We start from the raw sequence: 20,211 nt of genomic DNA, 5'->3' as shown, positions 1-20,211 counted from the left end.
AACATTGAATGACTGACTCTATTCGGTAGCGTAGAGCAGCGGAATGTAACGAGTGAACTATTCGGGTTACTTCGTACGTACATACGACAACAACTGGTCTATTCGTAATTTTCCGGGAACACGAAAATGACCGAAAAGTGTCAGTGATTTGATCTATCACATGCCGAGAGTCAATTACCATGCCATATATTAAACCAATTAACGAGTTATCGAAAGATGGGCGGTAACGCAGATGAAACCTTTGAAGTGACGACGTTGTTATTCCTTTCAATATTACTTCCATGACAGGATCAAGATCGATTAACAAGAGAAATCTTCTGATCAGGAAAGAAATTACCAACTAAAATCGGTCTGAAAAGAATATGTAAAAATAGATGTTTAGTGTCAGGAATGTTAGTATCGATATGAGATACGTCTTTATTACCAAACACTCACATTGTATACGGTTTCTGGGGAATGTGTCTTTCTCAGAACAGTCTTTTTCGGACTTTATTAAACAACAAACGATTTTTTTTCCAATGCATACAGCATTTTTTTAAAATGAATGTCGTGTTTTTCCCCTTATTTTTTATATATAATAAAGGAAGAAGAACATGAGTAGAGGAGCACAATGGGTTTCCATAGAAATGTCGAGAGTCTGTTATCTTTTAACACCCCATAGCATGTAAATAAATGTTAAAGTCAGACAAGCTTTTTGAAACAAAATACTTGTTTATCCCTGACCAATCAAATTATTTGTTATTTAATCAATATGTTAGGAAATAGGACGACGGACCTGAAACACGCGGGTATTTTTAAAATAGATAATTTTTAACAAGAATTCTTCCAAAAAAAAATACAACAAAATGATGTTAATCTGAAATACTTTAACCCCCTAATTTCAACTTTGTACATGGTGTGCAGACATAATTGTTCAAAACTTACAAATCATGAAATGGTAAACAAAAATCCTTTTTATCAGTTGGTCATGGAATGATATCGGGTCAGTACATTAAATATTTTTGTGGATACTTTATCATGTTTATTTCCTGGTTTAACAAAAGTCTACATACTGGAACATGCGAATAGGAAATTTTTTTTCCATTCCTGCAGAAGGTGTAAAAATAAACTAAGTTGGGATATAATTTTGAGATGCTCCCTCTCAGGTAACAACTGATTTGTATTGTATTGATTGTCCTTGATTGGCATGGACAATAGATATCTACACATCTAAAGGTGAGTTAAAGGTAGTAACTGAGTGGACAGTATCAAATGCAATTCAGGTGTTTGTTTATTTTTACACCTTCTGCAGGAAGGAGAAAAAATGCCCATCATAATCCAAAAAAAGATTTTATCTTTCTGATATGCAAAATAAATTTAACTTTTATATATCTAGTAGATGCCAGGCCTTAAAACTTTCCAAACTGCACAGGTAAGTCTGTACACAGAGTAGTTTTTTAGGTGAAAATACGGCCATATTTGTCCATTTGTTATGATGAACCTTAACCACAAAATCCACGAAAAATGGTACCCAAGCTGAGATTACCTGATTACTATAACACACGTTATAGTAGTCCAAATAATAATGACGTCTTGAAAGGCTATTTTAATTTTTTTCTTTGACGCCTTTCTACATTATAGTAGTCTCAGACCCAAGGAATATTCCATAATAAAGATTCCTTGGTATGCAGGCCAGACAGTTAGGTGTTAAAGTATATATACACAATATTTAATTACACAGTTTTGTTTAATTTTATGTTTAAGTTATGGCATCAACCAAACACAAACATACAAACATTGGGTTAACATGCAAGTTGTCAAGAAGGAAAAGGGCCAATGCTCGTAAACCTGTTACCAATACCAGCTTTCAGTCTGATGCAGAAGAAAGTTTGTTGGAAAATGATGAAAAGAGAACAACAGTCTTCAGGAGAATTTCAAAAAATGACAATACAAAGAAAGGTAAAGTAGTGATATTATATTCAGGTTCATATTCATTATGCAAACTTTTACCACAAAAACTCATACTGCTTAAATTATTGATAGGCACTTGTTCCTGGAAAACATGCAAAAGGGGAAGATCACAACACTTATTTTCTTAAGTTTTGATGTACATGTACGATTATATATTTTTATCAGATTTTGTTGCAGTTTTCTTTGCATTCTTTATAAAAATATTTATATGTATACTTACAAGGCACTGGCTACGGTAACCCGCAAAAAGTAACAATAAGAAATAATTATTGTTACTTCCGAGACTAATTGCCATAATGTATTTCCGGAGAGGGACCTAATTTCATACATATCATATTTTTATTGTTACCTGCAGTTATTGTTACCCGCAAAAGTTTTTACATTTGCAAATAGTGCATAGGGATACTTTGTACTGTCTTCGTGTCATTGCCCCCATGTACTTCGGTTTACATATTTGGAAAAAATGTATATGAATAGAAAATTATTTAATGAACATAGCAATGATAAATTAAACAATATGAAAAAAGTTATGCTTGTAAAAAATGAATACAGTATGCAATCAAATCTATAGATTTATAAAAGAGTTGAAATATAAATTTATTGAATGAACAAATTTTGGTAAAAATCCAGGATGGTTTATGAATCTAATAAATGCTTTAAAAACTTTAACTGCAGACTGTATGTAATGTTAACTGGAAGAAAAACTAAGTTCATTTATAAGTAATATATGGAAAAACAGGAAATAAGTTTTTACAAAATTTCCTTCTAGATACTAGCTTTTGATCATAAACAAACTTCTGTCCAAGTTTGGTACAAATCCATGATAGTTTAAGAAAGCTATTAAAATTTTTAAAACTTTAACCACAGAGTGAATGTAATGTTAACTGGCAGAAAAACTAAGTCCATTTATAAGTAAAATATGGATAAACAGGATTTTGTTTTTTTTTACAAAATTTAATTTACTTCTGGATACTATCTTATGATCATAAACAAGCTTCTGTCCAAGTTTGGTAGAAATCCAGGATAGTTTTTAAGAAAGTTATTAAAATTTCAAAAACTTTAACCACAGAGTGAATATTTGTGGACGCCGCCGCCAACGGAATGTAGGATCGCTTTGTCTCGCTTTTGCGACAAAAGTTGCAGGCTCAACAAAAATGTATGATACTGCAATTTCAAAGACACAAAATCCTGATTAACCAATACATTATACTTTCCATTTTTTCACAGTTTTGAATTTTCAAAATCTATTTGTTTTGTCACTTATGTACAAAAATAAAAAAGTAGTCTTATTTTCCAACCAAAAAAAAAGAATAATACATGTAGCACCCATCAAACTTACACAACCTTTTCCTGTATTTCAAGTTTCTTTGAATATTTTTTTAGAAATATTCTGTTTTAATTTCTATCTATCAACATCTGTTATATCAGGTTCCAGTGAAAATGACATTCTTACTGTGAATGCAGCACCTTATAATCCCTACATTGAGCAGAGTGAAGCCTCTGATTACAGTAGACGTGTAATTGTAAGTACAACATGTATTAGGGCTATTACATTAGGTCAAGCAAAAAGACTTAACAGTCTGCTTCCAATGGTATCATTATGCCACTATCTATCCTGTGGTATTGTGTCACAGCAAAACAGATATCTGCTTTATATTATGACAGTTTTGTGAAAAAGTATGAACTTGCAATTTCAACCTTTCATACCTTTTGTTTCATTGATAAAAAATAACATGAACTCGTCCACTGTTCAGTTTGAAGGTCAGTTGAATTACTGAGCACATGTGTGAAAAAAGAAAAGCAAATAATATCTTTTGTCTTACCAATTAAATGTTATATATTAATGAACAAAATCTCATTAAAATTGAAATGTTTTTATGAGAACTACTCTAAGTTTGTCATTTATTTAAGTCATAATATGTAATTTTAATCTAAAATCCAAGGATATCCATTACCATAAACAATTATAGGTCAAAGTACGGCCTTCACACAGAACAGAAAACTATAAAGGTCCCCAAAATGGCTTATGTAAAACAATTCAAACAGGAAAAAACCAACGGTCTAATCTATGTAAAAAACGAGAAACGAGAAACACTTATGAACCACACCAACAAACAACAACCACTGAACAACGTATGTTTATCAATAGCTATCAACTAACAAGGTTTCAGGAAATTCTGAGAATATGTGTGTCAAAATGTGGTCAGTGGTTACAGAGAATTGCTACTAATTAGGAAAACACTTTTTTACATGACTTGTAAAGACACTTCCTGACTAAAGTTTGATGATAAGCTTTAATTGATAAAAAAAAATTTGGACAAATTTATCATTTTGCCTGATTTAGTTTTGTTGCCCATTCTTAGTATTTTTGTTAAAAGTGTGAATAGCTATTGGTTCTGAATGGTTCATAAACCAGATCTTCATTGTCTCCTTTTACTGATTTATCTGGGCATAGGAAATAACAATTAAATGAAACTGTTGAAGATATTGCTTTGACCAAATTGTAAGAAAAATGGAAAGATACCAAAGAAACAACAAGAAATCATAAAGGAAACTAGCTACAAAGAGACATCACTTAGAAAACTAATCTCAATTTTTGTTATTACAGATGTATCTGTGTATTGCTAGTTTTCCATAGCTCTGTTGCCTGTGTACATAATAAGCATCTTTACTTTTAATGGGTGTTAAAAGAGGGAGAAAATACAAAGGGGGCAATCATAAACAATAAATGGAATAAAACAGACAATTCAATGGCCAAAAATAAAATTGTTGAAAAGACAAACAACAATCCCCAAAACAGCCCACATAAATATAAAGATTCATTAACACAAACCCTAGCTAAAACAGTGGTATAGGGTCAGCATGCTCCAGCAGTGACACCTACCATGTTGTTACTCCTCTCCTGTTAAAACTTACTGATAAAGTATATCCAGCAATAAAACTATCACACAATATTGGATTGGTTATGGTAAATCTTTTTAAAAAATTTTATAAGAATATAAGACATGGTATTTCATGCAGAGAAGGAACAAGATTCAATCAAATAGTTTTCATCTGATTATAATGAAATAATGATTGATTGATTGATTGTTGGCTGCTTAACGTCCAGTGGCAAATATTTAATGCATGTTCAGGACGAAAACAAGTTAACAATAAATACAATAGGTAGGTCCTGTAATAGAGGCCGTCTTGGATGAAGGTCAGGGAAATTTGGACTGCCACAGGAAAATGAGAGTATATTGGATAAGGACAGAAATTTAGCCTTGCAACAGGCCACCTACAGACCCCTCAAAGAGTTGTTGCATGGGTTCTTAACGTGCAAAGAACATGGCACTCTCTTCACACGAGGCATCAGATTTAACGTCCCTGTTCTGACCGGACGTGGCTGCAAATTTTTACATCCCACACAGCCAAACGGACGCCCCACTTTAGCAAGGGTTTTACCGCTGGTCAGAGGAATACCAATGGTAACTATATATTTCTATTCCCCAGTCACCCTTGGGGGGTGAAATTATGATAAGGTCTTTCTATTATCATGATATTTCTAGAATTTTTAAGATCTGCTATATATATATTAAACAAATGAGAAATGTAAGTTATATACCCTATATTGCTATCACCTTATCCTTCCATCCCTTGGTACTTAGTTGATGGATGGGAGTTATTGGTCACAACATAACACTATGACAATCAATGTTCCACCTTATCCTTCCATCCCTTGGTACTTAGTAGATGGTCAGAAGTTATTGGTCACAACATTACACTATGGCAATCAATGTTCCACCTTATCCTTCCATCCCTTGGTACTTAGTTGATGGTCAGGAGTTATTGGCCACAACATTACACTATGGCAATCAATGTTCCACCTTATCCTTCCATTCCTTGGTGCTAAGTTGATGGTCAGGAGTTATTGGCCACAACATTACACTATGGCAATCAATGTTCCACCTTATCCTTCCATTCCTTGGTACTAAGTTGATGGTCAGGAGTTATTGGTCACAACATTACACTATGGCAATCAATATTCCACCGTATCCTTCCATCCCTTGGTACTTAGTAGATGGTCAGGAGTTATTGGTCACAACATTACACTATGGCAATCAATGTTCCACCTTATCCTTCCATCCATTGGTACTTAGTTGATGGTCAGGAGTTATTAGCCACAACATTACACTATGGCAATCAATGTTTCACCTTATCCTTCCATTCCTTGGTTCTAAGTTGATGGTCAGGAGTTATTGGTCACAACATTACACTATGGCAATCAATGTTCCACCTTATCCTTCCATCCCTTGGTACTTAGTTGATGGTCAGGAGTTATTGGCCACAACATTACACTATGGCAATCAATGTTCCACCTTATCCTTCCATCCCTTGGTACTTAGTAGATGGTCAGGAGTTATTGGCCACAACATTACACTATGGCAATCGATGTTCCACCTTATCCTTCCATCCCTTGGTACTTAGTAGATGGTCAGGAGTTATTGGCCACAACATTACACTATGGCAATCGATGTTCCACCTTATCCTTCCATCCCTTGGTACTTAGTAGATGGTCAGGAGTTATTGGCCACAACATTACACTATGGCAATCAATGTTCCACCTTATCCTTCCATTCCTTGGTACTTAGTTGATGGTCAGGAGTTATTGGCCACAACATTACACAATGGCAATCGATGTTCCACCTTATCCTTCCATCCCTAGGTACTTAGTATATGGTCAGGAGTTATTGGCCACAACATTACACTATGGCAATCGATGTTCCACCTTATCCTTCCATCCCTTGGTACTTAGTTGATGGTCGGGAGTTATTGGTCACAACATTACACTATGGCAATCAATGTTCCACCTTATCCTTCCATTCCTTGGTACTTAGTAGATTGTCAGGAGTTATTGGTCACAACATTACACTATGGCAATCAATGTTCCACCTTATCCTTCCATCCCTTGGTACTCAGTTGATAGTCAGGAGTTATTGGTCACAACATTACACTGGCAATCAATGTTCCACCTTATCCTTCCATCCCTTGGTACTTAGTTGATGGTCGGGAGTTATTGGTCACAACATGCACTATGGCAATCAATGTTTCACCTTATCCTTCCATCCCTTGGTACTCAGTTGATAGTCAGGAGTTATTGGTCACAACATTACACTATGGCAATCAATGTTCCACCTTATCCTTCCATCCCTTGGTATTTAGTAGATGGTGGGGAGTTATTGGTCACAACATTACACTATGGCAATCAATGTTCCACCTTATCCTTCCATCCCTTGGTACTTAGTAGATGGTCAGGAGTTATTGGTCACAACTTTACACTATGGCAATCAATGTTCCACCTTATCCTTCCATCCCTTGGTACTTAGTAGATAATCAGGAGTTATTGGTCACAACATTACACTATGGCTATCAATGTTCCACCTTATCCTTCCATCCCTTGGTACTAAGTTGATGGTCGGGAGTTATTGGTCACAACATACACTATGGCAATCAATTTTCAACCTTATCCTTCCATCCCTTGGTACTTAGTTGATGGTCAGGAGTTATTGGTCACAACATAACACTGGCAATCAATGTTCCACCTTATCCTTCCATCCCTTGGCACTTAGTTGATGGTCGGGAGTTATTGGTCACAACATACACTATGGCAATCAATGTTCAACCTTATCCTTCCATCCCTTGGTACTTAGTTGATGGTCAGGAGTTATTGGTCACAACATTACACTATGGCAGTCAATGTTCCACCTTATCCTTCCATCTCTTGGTACTTAGTTGATGGTTGGGAGTTATTGGTCACAACATTACACTATGGCAATCAATGTTCCACCTTATCCTTCCATCCCTTGGTACTTAGTTGATAGTCAGGAGTTATTGGTCACAACATTACACTATGGCAATCAATGTTCCACCTTATCCTTCCATCTCTTGGTACTTAGTTGATGGTCGGGAGTTATTGGTCACAACATTACACTATGGCAATCAATGTTCCATCTTATCCTTCCATCCCTTGGTACTCAGTTGATAGTCAGGAGTTACTGGTCACAACATTACACTGGCAATCAATGTTCCAGGATAATTCAAAGGTTTAATTTTGAATATTTCACAAGTTTGTCACTGTCAATTCAGGATTTGAATGTTGCAAATATCAATCCTTGTGTCTTCCCAGTATGTAGTTATAGAAATGTAATAAAACTGCATTGTGATTGTCAAATCCCCAACTGACTGTGGCAACTCTTCAAACTCTTCAAACACAGTACATGCACTGTTATTCCTAAAATGCTGATTTGTCACATCTTTCTGTAAGTTGTAAACATGTCTGTAAACATAATAATTTAGGTTATGTGAGATATGTGCATACCATTTGTTTATCATTAGTGCTTTATATTAATTTGAATTAAGTAAAATGTTTGAGTGTAATAACTTATAATCTATGTGAACACATGTATATGCTGTAATATTTAAAGAAAATGTAATAATGATAAAGAATTAACCAAATAAATCAGAATTTTATGTAGAGTAGAATAAGAAATAAACGAGTAAATAAATAATTTATCAGTTGTTTAGATACAAATGTAAGTAAGACATATTTCAATTAATAGCTATTTCTTTTTTCAGATGTGTCCGTTTAACTGTGTATGCTGTATAAATTATCAGTTGGGAAAATCTTGTGCCTGCTATGCCCAACATGAATCAGTGGCAGTTCAGACTAGTGAACTAGATTTTCTTCGAATGAAGTCAGAAACCATTGAATATTTTACAAGGGGATCATTAGCTCATTCTGTGATGCAGGTATGAACATGACTGCCTAGGTCAATTAAAAGGTTATGTTTGAGGGTAAACATAAGTGATGATCAGTTATATAGAATAACATTTTGATATATTGAAACACAAAAATTGTATGTAGGAGGATATTGACCAAAAGCAATTATCCTTTGTAGCACTGATCAATATGTTCCAGATTTTTTCCAAACAATGAATAAATACTGAGTGTGTCATTATACTCCAGGTCTAATTAGGGACGTCTATTTGTTTACCTCTGTTGGTCTGTCTATCTTTTCTTCTGTCCCATGAAATTGCTATCACATTTTTCTCAGGAACTGCAAATCAGGGCATCCTGAAATTTGGGATCAACCTTCATGTGATCATGTTATACCATGTAATGCATTTTCATATTCATTGAACATCAATTTCCCATTTACCAAACACTTATTACTGGGGCATCATTAGTGAGGAATAGCTCAAAATGTTTTTTTTTTTCACAAAATATTGTAAAAAAATGGGGTTTACTAGTTTTGGTTTCACTTAAAATTTCTTGTAAATGTTAAAAAAACACTCTAAAACATTGGCTTAAATGCAAAAAAAAAACCATTTGTAGAACATGATTTTTTTAACTAAAGGAGGAAATGTTTTTTAATGAGACTCTTTATTTTACACTAATTTTGTACAGTAGAACCAATCTTTATTAAAACTACAGATTGGTTCTACTGTACAAAAATAAACACATTGATTCTAAAACCAGTTGTTGGCATGATAAGGGCTATGTTCTTCTCATATAATTTATGATGGCATGATACTAAACTTTTAACGGGAGGGACTGTGGTTGATTTTCATATGATGAAAACATAATCTTTCAATCAGTTTAATTGAAGTCTGGAGCTGGCATGTCAGTAACTGCTAGTAGTCCTTTGTTAATGTATGTTGGTCATTGTCATTTTGCTTAGTTTCTTCTCTTACCTATTCTAACATTGGACTCTGACTTCTTTTGAACTGAGTATTACTGTGAGTTTTGCTGTTAGTTTGTTTATTCCACATTGGCTAGAAGTATATGGGGTAGGGTTGAAATCTCACAAAACATGCTTAACCCTGCTGCATTTTAAAGTCTGTCTCAAGTCCGGAACCTCTAGCCTTTGTTAGTCTTGTGTGTTTTTGTCGAGCCTGCGACTTTTGTCGCAGAAAGCTCAACATAGGGATAGTGATCCGGCGGCAGCGGCGGTGGCATTAGCTAACTTCTTAAAAGCTTTATATTTTAGAAGCTAGAAGACCTGCATGCTTCATACTTTGTATATAGATGCCTTATGTTATGAAGTTTCCGTCTGTCATATGTCCATTGTCCTTGACCTCATTTTCATGGTTCAGGTACTACTTGAAAAAAAAGTCAACATTTTTTGTAATGTTAATTTCTTTCTTATTATGAGTAATAGGATAACTATATTTAGTATGTGCGTACCTTGCAAGGTCCTCATGCCTGTCAGACAATTTTCATTTGACCTCGACCTCATTTCATGAATCAGTGAACAAGGTTAAGTTTTCGTGGTCAAGTCCATTTATCAGATACTATAAGCAGTAGGTCTACTATATTTGGTATATAGAATAATTGTAAGGTGTACATGTCCAACTGGTAGGTGTCATCTGACCTTGACCTCATTTTCATGGTTCAGTGGTCAAAGTTAAGTTTTTGAGTTTTGGTCTTTTTTTCTAATACTAAATGCAATAGGTCAACTATATTTGGTGTATGGAAATATTTTATGATGTACATGTCAGTCTGGCAGGTTTTATTTGAGCTTGACCTCATTTTCACGGTTCATTTCTCAGTGTTAAGTTTTTGTGTTTTGGTCTGTTTTTCTTCAACTATAAGCAATAGATCAACTATATTTGTTGTATGGAAGGATTGTAAGGTGTATATGTCTGTCTGGCAGGTATCATCTGACCTTGACCTCATTTTCATGGTTCATTGGTCAATGTTAAGTTTTCATGGTTAAGTTTGTTTCTTAGATACTATAAGCAATAGGTCAACTATATTTAATGCATAAATTGATTGTAAGGTGTACATGTCTGCCTGGCATGGTTCATCTAACCTTGACCTCATTTTCATGGTTCATTAGTCAATGTTAAGTTTTCTTGGTTAAGACTGTTTCTTAGAAACTATAAGCAATAGGTCAACTATGTTTGGTTTATTGAATGATTGTAAGGTGTACATGTATTTCTCGTTTGGTTTATCTGACCTTGACCTCATTTTCTTGGATCATGTTAAGTTTATGTGTTACTTGTAGTAAAACTTTATATTTAGGACTATCAACATAAAATCAATGGTTAGTAAAGAAGGTGAGACATTTCAGTGTGTGCACACTTGTTTTTAATTCGGTTTCCATTCTCTATTCTATTGAGCCACCAGTAAATGGTCGTACAAAATAGGTTTATTTTCTATGAATTTTAGAAAGCAGTTGCAAAAACTAATAACCTTCCAAACCAAGATGGTCTGTAAAAGCAGAGGTTGATCAAGACATGTTCTTATAGGTTAATTTGAAGATTCTTCAAATCTGACTCAAAGCTCACCTGTTAGATCTTTTTTTACAAATCTCAATTAATTATAATATTTTACCAGAAGTTTGTTTCATATTATCAAACTAAAAATTTAATATAGTAAATGTATATTAAGACCTGTTTTATCCAGAAATACATCATCAATACTATTGAACAATATGACCTCAAAAGTAAGAAAGATCTGTTATTTGGAAGGGCAGTTATTGATGTGGTAAACAGTTTCCCAGACTTAGACAGCTCAAGTGATACCAAAAATCAAGTCAGCAATCGTATGGCAAAAGCAATTCGTTGGAAAAAGTTTTCCTTGAAAAGGTAATTAAAGTCTTGTGCTAATTGATAATATTTATTACTGAAAGGTTGAAAAGGTTTCATTGTGTTTTGCCTTGAATAGAGAGGGGTGTTTAATATGAATGAGACAGCAACTCAACAGCACTAGTTCAACAAATATAGACCTTTATAACACTTTTAACCAATTGTTTGCATTTTTAAGCTCCACCTTAGGTAGTAGGAGTGCAGTGTTTTCAGGTCAGAGTGTTTGTGTGTCCGTCCATCCAATGTTTAACAGAGTTCTCAAAAAAAAAAATTCCTGGTGGTCCTTTAAGAAAATCGGCTGGGTCCTCACTATTATTTCTATTGCAAAATACCAAAATTGTGTCTGTCCTTTCCAACATTTTGATGATTAGGACCATCGGACCACCACTTTTCCAGAACTCTGCAATGTTAGGTTAAAGTTTTGATGGTTAGGACCTTTGGGCCACCACTTTTCCAGAACTCTGCAATGTTAGGTTAAAGTTTTGGCTCAAGGTAGTTAACCATGAAGTTGTGGTCACATGAACTTGTTTTGTATAATTTTGTAACATTCATTTTAAAATATTTCATGTTTATTATTGTATTTATTTTCAGGAAACAAAAAACTGCTAGTAATTCAATAATCAATGAAGAAGAATCTCAAGCAACAAGGTAATTTTCACTTGAGGATCACAATATGTCACAAACACTATAGATAGTAAATATAATGTGGACCAAGCAATAATTCTATGAAAATTGAATCAACCAGAATAAAAAGCAAAGTCGATCAATAAGGTATCATTATATATATATAACTTCTTATACCTGACAACAGCCTACAAGTGGGACCAGAATAATTTTTTGTTCAAGGACTAAATATATAAAAAGGAGACCAGTCAGAAAAGCTGTAACTTATTATACAATTGTGACAAATATATCTAGACTAATACAACTTTCATGAAAGTACAAGAGCCATACTTCCATCAGAAGTATGCCAGCCAGCAATAAAGACAAACTTGATCTGTAAGCCATTAGTATAAACACCAAAAGTAGCAAAAAGAATCCCTTGGACTAGAATACAAAGTGCTATTTTTGTATGAAATTATCTATGTTTAAGTACTATCATCTATCATATCAGTTAACTTAAATACAATGCTAACTTAATCATCCTTGTTCAATCACATAGAAAAATTAATAAGTCTAGGTAAGAAAAAAAAGCTTAAGAGAAATGTTGCAAAAAAACACAATGGACAGAATTGTCTAGATAGATAGCAAATTTTTCAGATACAATAACATTTTTCAAGGAGCAATTGGAGCTCGAGACTAATACAAACTCAGTGACTTGAACTTTCATTCTTTTCTATGTCATATATGGTAAGGTATATTGTTTACTCATCAGATTTAAGCTATTTAATACATTTCATAAAAGTAAACTGACAGCACCCCTGGTTTTTGTTGGGGTTCGTGTTGCTCAGTCTTTGTTTTCTATGTTTCATTTTGTATACTGTTATTTGTCTTTTGATGTTTTTTTCATTTTTTGCCATCACATTGTCAGTTTGTTTTCGACTTAAGAGTTTAAATATCCCTTGGAATCTTTCACCTCTCTTTTTAAATTGCCTAAAATGGATAGTAACACATGTTTAGTTATGTATTAAACTATTAAAACAAAATCAGTGTAAGTCTTATAAAGGCAACATTCAAAGAACTCACTACATTGTTAAATTAAAAATAAGTTTATTCAAAGGATCAAATAAGTTAACATGGATCATTTCTGAATTTATGAGCTCTATGAACACCATCACCATAAACTAAAAAAAAGCCATGTATATTGCCATTACAATATTTTAGGAAACAAAGATCTACTGACAAGACTATAATTAAGAAAGAACTAGAATCACAAGGAAAAAGGTATGTGTACAGTCCTTGCTGGGTTAATATTTAATAAATGTGTCCTGATATTAATAAACTTAGATAGATTTTATTTTACCTGTTGGGTTGATACCAGTGCTAAATGGTATGCCATAAACGTCTTCAGTCCAATAAAAAATATATAATATTTTTTAATTTGACTTTTACACCTACCATAAATGATAAGCTGTATGTTCATACCATGCTGTGTTCCACTCTGTGGATTTAGCTGGGTTTTGTTTGTATATTTTTCATTACAAACAATCAGCATTTCAATGTTACACCAACAAAAAATGTGTCATATTCATATGAAATTATATTTATTATATAAACAGAGTTGACTAGATTCTTTCGTACTTTCTTTTAAGCTCACATGACATCAGTATCAGCTGTTACACTAGTAGCAAGATTTAAGTCTGAAACGGTCATTTTGGTCTGATCAAGTCTTAATCGCCTTGATTTACTGCTAGGGAAAAACGTTAAGACCTGTTTAGACTTTCAGACTCTGTTCCGATATATCGTGTTCAGTCAGATCAGTCGGGTCAAGATAAACAAGACAGATTCTTCTAGCGTTCAAATAAGACTTGATTAGATCACGTTCAGATAAAATAAGACCAAAGGTAAAAAATCTGTTTAGTTGCTGTAAGATCGTGTTCAGTCGTGTTAAGAATTTAAATATTTTAAATAAAACGAGCGACACTTTATCTGTGTTTATCAGGGGTTACTCCCCTTTATGAATAAAATCGGCATAGCTAGGAGGATATTCTTTTGTGGTCTTTTAATGTAATACTGTATATCTATTTCATTAAATAACGTATGCAAACGTACAATTCATTTTTTCCCGATAGAATTTTTAACATTTAATTGGTTATATAAGAAAAGATTAATTGTCTTAACCGGGAAATGTGTTAGTCATTAAAACTTTGCAATCGTGCTTTCTGACATAAAGTAGTCCTGTATTTATTCATTCCGCCCGTAAAGATATAATGATAAGTAATATATCCCAAAGATGTTCTGAAATTTTCTTAAACATTTTTTGTTTCTAATGTAAAATAATAGTTCTGATCCATATAAAATTTGTCAAGAAAAATATATTCTAAGTATCTAATTTACTTTAAATTTTTAAATATTATACAGATGACAGTTGCTTGGTGAAAGTTATTTACATTTCAATAAACGGATTATCTAAGCAGTCAACCGAAACGGGTTGTCATAAACTATCTAAATAATTACCCATGCAACGCTTATGATGTTTTATCTATGGACGTAAAATGAATAAAGTTCCATGTTTTATCTTATATAAGGATTTACCGGGTAAAATTATTACATTGACAAATAAAACATTATTTTTTCAAAAAAAATGCAACAAGAATAAAGAATATTTTAAGAATATAGTTGACAGTTTATATTTACCATTAGGTACCTATAAAGACCGATTTCGATACCTCTCTTGATTTTTTTTTATCATCAAGTTTTTTTTAGCAAGAACTAATACAAGAATAAATCATATAGAAAAATATCAAACAACAATCGATAAAATCTTGTGTACGGTTTATATTTCTGTTTCGTATCAGATTTATTTTATAACACCAGCGTTACTTCTCATTTAAAAAACAGTGAGATGCTTACTTGCTTTTTCGAAATTGACCAAAAAGCTATAGAATAACGTAGCGAAATGACTGTACTTATAGATTATACCTTTGTTTTTCCATTTTGAATTGTTTTACACTAGTCATTTTGGGGACCCTTATAGCTTGCTGTTCGGTGTGAGCCAAAGCTCCGTGTTGAGGCCGTATTTTTAATCTATAATTGTTTTATACTTTGTAACTTGGATGGAGATGATTATTTGGCACACATACCACATCTTCTTATTTATATTAACCGGGAGCAGTTTATAATATTTTCATTTCGATAAAAAGAAATATGCAATTCAGTAAATCAAATCGATTTGTACCATATTGTTACATTCAAAAGTCTTTAACTGAAGTAAATGATTGATAGAAATACATTATTTGTATTGCATCGCTCCTAAAATAATGTCCAGTGTCAAATATTGCACATCGATGATCACTTAGATGTTCAACTGATTCAACCAAAAATTAAACTTAGGACTAGGATCAAATGCAATTCATTACGTTACAATTGTATCCAATATTAATATTGCTAATAACATTCAGTCGAGGAAAAGACACATGTGACATTGATATGCATTGGTTTGTTCTAGCCTGATACGGCGAGCGCGTGTCGACAAAAAAGGTCATGTTAACAAGAGAACAATTGTTGCGAATCAGAGCCAAATTGACCTTTGTTCCAACTTTACTCATAAATAATGCGTGCTTGTGGACAAAAGGTCACAGACGAAAGGTCACAATTCAGTTTCTGAGACTATTTTCTTTGAAAAAGAGAAAATACTTATTTAAAAAAATATATTTTGTATGTATCTTGAACTATTGTATATATAAACCAACTCTGTAAACAAATGTATTAAATGAACAAATAATTGTTTAGTAAACAAACTATCAAAGTGGATTGGTACCTAAACAGCTTCATGGTGCTAAGAAATATTATATCATTTGCATGATTAAAATTTAATAAATCTTCATTTACCAAGGCTAATGAACTATTTCATAAACTGTAAAAAGAATATATGTAATACAAAGTAATTTTTCAAGATATTTCTCTTACATACGTAAACAATTGTCACTTCCTGTCCTGTGACTTTTCAGTGTTCGCTTACTGTTACGAATAGGACCTCCCTTACTAATGGAGAGAAAGCTGTCGGGACTACCAATCCTAAGTGTTAGAGAGATTAAAAAGTACATCAGTCATTCTCAATTTTATATGTTTTGCGTAAAACAAAACGGTTTTAAATGTTGAATTTAAGGAATGCTCGGATTTAAAAAAATAAATCTTTTTCGTTTGCTTTTTGTTGAAATCATCCTGAATATTATGTAATATTGTACGCTGAACATTCAACGATCATGGCCAAGCATGTGTTCTTCAAAATGCAATCTGTAGAAGAAAAAACACGGTTTTAAATCATGTACATTGGAAATCAAGAATCGTGTGTCGTGTTCGACCTATAATCCTTTATTAAATAGTCGAAATTGACTATTAATATATAGTTTTGTTTTGCACCTACGTAACTCTATATATGCATGTTTTTGCCACTTTGCTTGGAAAAATTATCATATATCTTAATTCTCTTTCAATAACATTTCCTTATTCAATTTGCTACTCGTCTACCAAAAAAAAAATAGATATTGTTTCATTTTTGCCATTTTGGTTATAATAAGTTCTTGGTAGATGTATGTCCTTTATGATCTCTCAGGTAAATATCAAAAATGAGTCCTGAGTTTTGACGGTTGTGAATTAAGGATTAGTTACTTTATGAAACACTTATTTCCTTGGATGGTAGTACAAACTTGTATTTTATCCTTTAAAGTTAGTATGCCTGTTTAATAATTTACAGTTTTAAGGAGAATTCTTCGTCTTTTGCAAATAGATGAAGAATAAAATGAAAATTTGCTTTCGATTGCATTCAGGCAGAGAGAAATATGTTTTGTTATATTTCAGACGATTTTTAGTACGGATATTAAACTATAATTCTTAATCTCTTCCAATTTACAAATATAATTTGGTATTGTTTTTTCTGCAAATGGTAGATGAAACTTGTATGTTCTAACTTTTTCAGAGGTCTGTGAAATCTTGAAAATATGACGTTCCCGGAAATCACAAGTCGCTATATAGAATGCTTGTAAAATTCAGAAACTTGCAGTACGCTCATATTTAATACTTTTCTGTTAAAAAAGAAAGTGTAAAAATAAGAAGGCGAAAATGGGAAAAGGGGAGGGTTGTTACGCGAACACTTTCTTCGCAATTTAATTCTAAATGAATAGTGATTATCTAACTTTATGTTCAAATATCGAATACACAATCAAATCTCTAACTTATCCACGCTTGCAATAACCTTTTTATTGACAGGTTTCTGCTGGCATTTGATTGGACAACAGTTTAATGTAGGCGTGACAATATATCACATTTATCCAATCAGCTGTCTTGTTAAACAAACCTGTGTGCGATGACCCACTGTCCACATAGTTTAGTTTAGAGAGTTTAGTTGTTTTTTTTTATAATGAATTGATCATCAAAAGGACGTTGTTGCTATTGTTGGCCAGGGACTATGCATTGGATGGATATTTAGACTAATTCACTAGCTGTGTTATACAGACGGAGAAATAACGCCACGTGTAGCCAGGATAAAAAAAATGATGATTTTAATTATGCTAAAAATGATATATTATCCAATCAAAGGGGAAGCGATATGTCAGCTCCTGAATCCGCCACTGACCAAGCAAATTACGACATAATTAAACAATTAACAACCTTGTATTTTATGATATTTTGTGGACAATATAAATCTTAAATCAGTGTTTCAAAGTCATATCAGATAAAAAAAATAATTGCAATTTCTGCCACAAAAAAAACGTATTTTAGAATCACGAAATAATTGAAATCGAATTTGGATTAGTTTTGTGCTCAATGGAATTTACTAAGACTTTAAAATATCTGTTCCTTTATATTCGCTATTTTGAGATCGAATTTAATGAGGTTCATATATAAGTATGTGCCAAAACAGAAAAAATACAGTTGCAAATCAAAGGGTATGTCTAAACACTGCCCAGGACCTCCTGAGTGCACTCAGGACATACAAAGTGCACCCAGGACTCTTTTAAAGTCATCGTATATGCACACAGGAAAAATGTTTACATTCTTTTCACGTTGTCTATTTTAGTGGAAACTTTTGGAATATTTTGAAAACGAACTTAAATAGATATTCAATATTTTTATAAAATAATGAGGGCACGTGTCACTGATTCACAACTACTCAGCCGTGAATAATCCAATCAACAAAATTGATTGGATTATCCTTATTGCTTATGAATATTCAGATTCAATATTTTATTAATCTATCTTATGAATATTATGTTATTAAAACAGTGTTTTTAATAAAAATTTAATAATGCGAAATTTTAAAGTTTTTTCGAAATTGATTTATGTAATTAAATACTTTGTGTATTGACTTTAACGACAATGGAGAAAAAAACCTCAAAAGTCCCATTTAATGTATTTTTATACAGTTTATGTGTAATGAGTCAGCTAAATTAATTTTGTTATTATACGTTCTGCAGTTCTAAAGTAAAAGAAATAACAATTGATATTGTTTTATAGTTTGTCTATTATCAGTTCGTTTTTGTTTTTCTTCGTGAATTTTTTCTCCTTTCCAACATCAATTAAATAAACGAATATCATATTTTATTTAATATAAACATACAAAGTGTTTTTTGTTTTGTTTTGATAAGTCTAATATCTTGGTAGAGTACGTGCTTTTATTGGTTTCTTTCTTTGGTTTGGCTTATGGGCAAGTTTTTGTTTTATTTTTATTTAACATTTGTGCATAAGGACTTATTCTTTGTAAGAACGGACTGAGTATCTTTCAAAAGTCTGCGAAATAGTCTTTCTCGCTGTTCTTGATTATGAGTCTTGCAAAAACAACATTAAATTGATATGAAATAACATGTTTTCTGTAAGACCAAAAAGTTCATAATTTCTCGATCATGAGCTCGATTTAAAACCAAATCTTACTACCTGAAAATGTTAAGAAAAAAAAACAAATATGATAAATGACGGGAGTTCAATGTGTGCATTATTTTAGCCCGTTTGTGAAAGGGGGGTCGGTCTTGATTGGTACAGAAAACTGACAGAAAAATGGAGTCAAATTCATTATTCAGAATTTATTTTCTCATTGAAATTCGTTCAGGCTTGTAATCATGGTAATACTGGAGAAGAACGATTTTAAGGAGAAACAAAACTACCCATAGGGTATAATTGTAGCAACTATATACACCTTAGAACATAAGGAAACGTTTAATTATGTACAGATGACTGAATATAGGCAATAATAATAACTAAATAATTAATATTATAACTAATTCATAGGATTGTCATCATAAAATTTTAAAAATAATATTCATAATGTGCTGAAGTGTAAGAATAAGTTAAGTAAGAACTGGATATATTTACAAATAAGAATTTAGAATTTAAGTGGTCTTAAATTAAACTTTCTTATAATTGTTAGTTAAAGGTGCTATACGTACATCAGAATTTATAATGAGAAGGTTATTTTATAAGACTTATGTAAAAGGGTTGGGGTTTAGAACGATTCATCATATATACATGTTTTCCTTCACAGTTTAAAGTTACCTTATTTCGGATCTTATCATTATTCTTTAAAGGTAACTGGATATTTTAAAACTTTGCAAATTTTTTATTTAATTTAGGTCCTAATACGTCATAAAATAGTAAGATGGTAAAGTAGGGAACTATTTTATTTTCAAAAAGTTTACTTATACTGTACTTGTGTTCAAGTTTTTTATCCTTTTTGTCCTCTGAGTATATGCATGGCTTGGGTGAAAGAAAAGCAATTGATCTATACTCATGCAAATAACCCTTTCAATTATGAATTCTTATAAACTGAACAAGTAATAGCTTTTCTAAAAAGCTAGCCATCTCATAGCTGATGAAAGTGGAAAATGTTTTCTCTTTGTAGTTCAATTCGTTCAAAATTGTATGTAAATTGTAGTAGATAACAAAAATTATAAAAGGCTTATACCTTTTTTAGATTTACCAATTTTTTTGGGGGGAAAGTATTAAAACTGGAAATTGGGGGTAATGTCTTTTTAT

At 32.4% G+C, this 20,211-nt stretch overlaps 1 protein-coding gene across 1 annotated transcript in view; it reads left to right on the top strand.

Annotated features, from left to right (window-relative positions):
• The first annotated feature begins 758 nt into the window (after nt 1–758).
• LOC127704450 (uncharacterized) overlaps nt 759–20,211 on the top strand; it is a 44,511-nt gene continuing 25,058 nt past the window's right edge. Inside the window, exons 1-7 of the mRNA XM_052208535.1 lie at nt 759–788; nt 1,744–1,938; nt 3,379–3,473; nt 8,566–8,739; nt 11,402–11,583; nt 12,175–12,231; nt 13,408–13,467. Coding sequence (XP_052064495.1) covers nt 1,746–1,938; nt 3,379–3,473; nt 8,566–8,739; nt 11,402–11,583; nt 12,175–12,231; nt 13,408–13,467 — 761 coding nt within the window. The 5' untranslated portion in view covers nt 759–788; nt 1,744–1,745. The remainder of the gene's footprint in view (nt 789–1,743; nt 1,939–3,378; nt 3,474–8,565; nt 8,740–11,401; nt 11,584–12,174; nt 12,232–13,407; nt 13,468–20,211) is intronic.

The sequence above is a fragment of the Mytilus californianus genome, unplaced genomic scaffold (genome assembly GCF_021869535.1).
Source record: "Mytilus californianus isolate M0D057914Y unplaced genomic scaffold, xbMytCali1.0.p SCAF_6, whole genome shotgun sequence".
NCBI classification, from domain to species: domain Eukaryota; kingdom Metazoa; phylum Mollusca; class Bivalvia; order Mytilida; family Mytilidae; genus Mytilus; species Mytilus californianus.
Note: the sequence above shows the minus strand (reverse complement) of the source record. Positions and strands in the feature narration are given on the sequence as shown.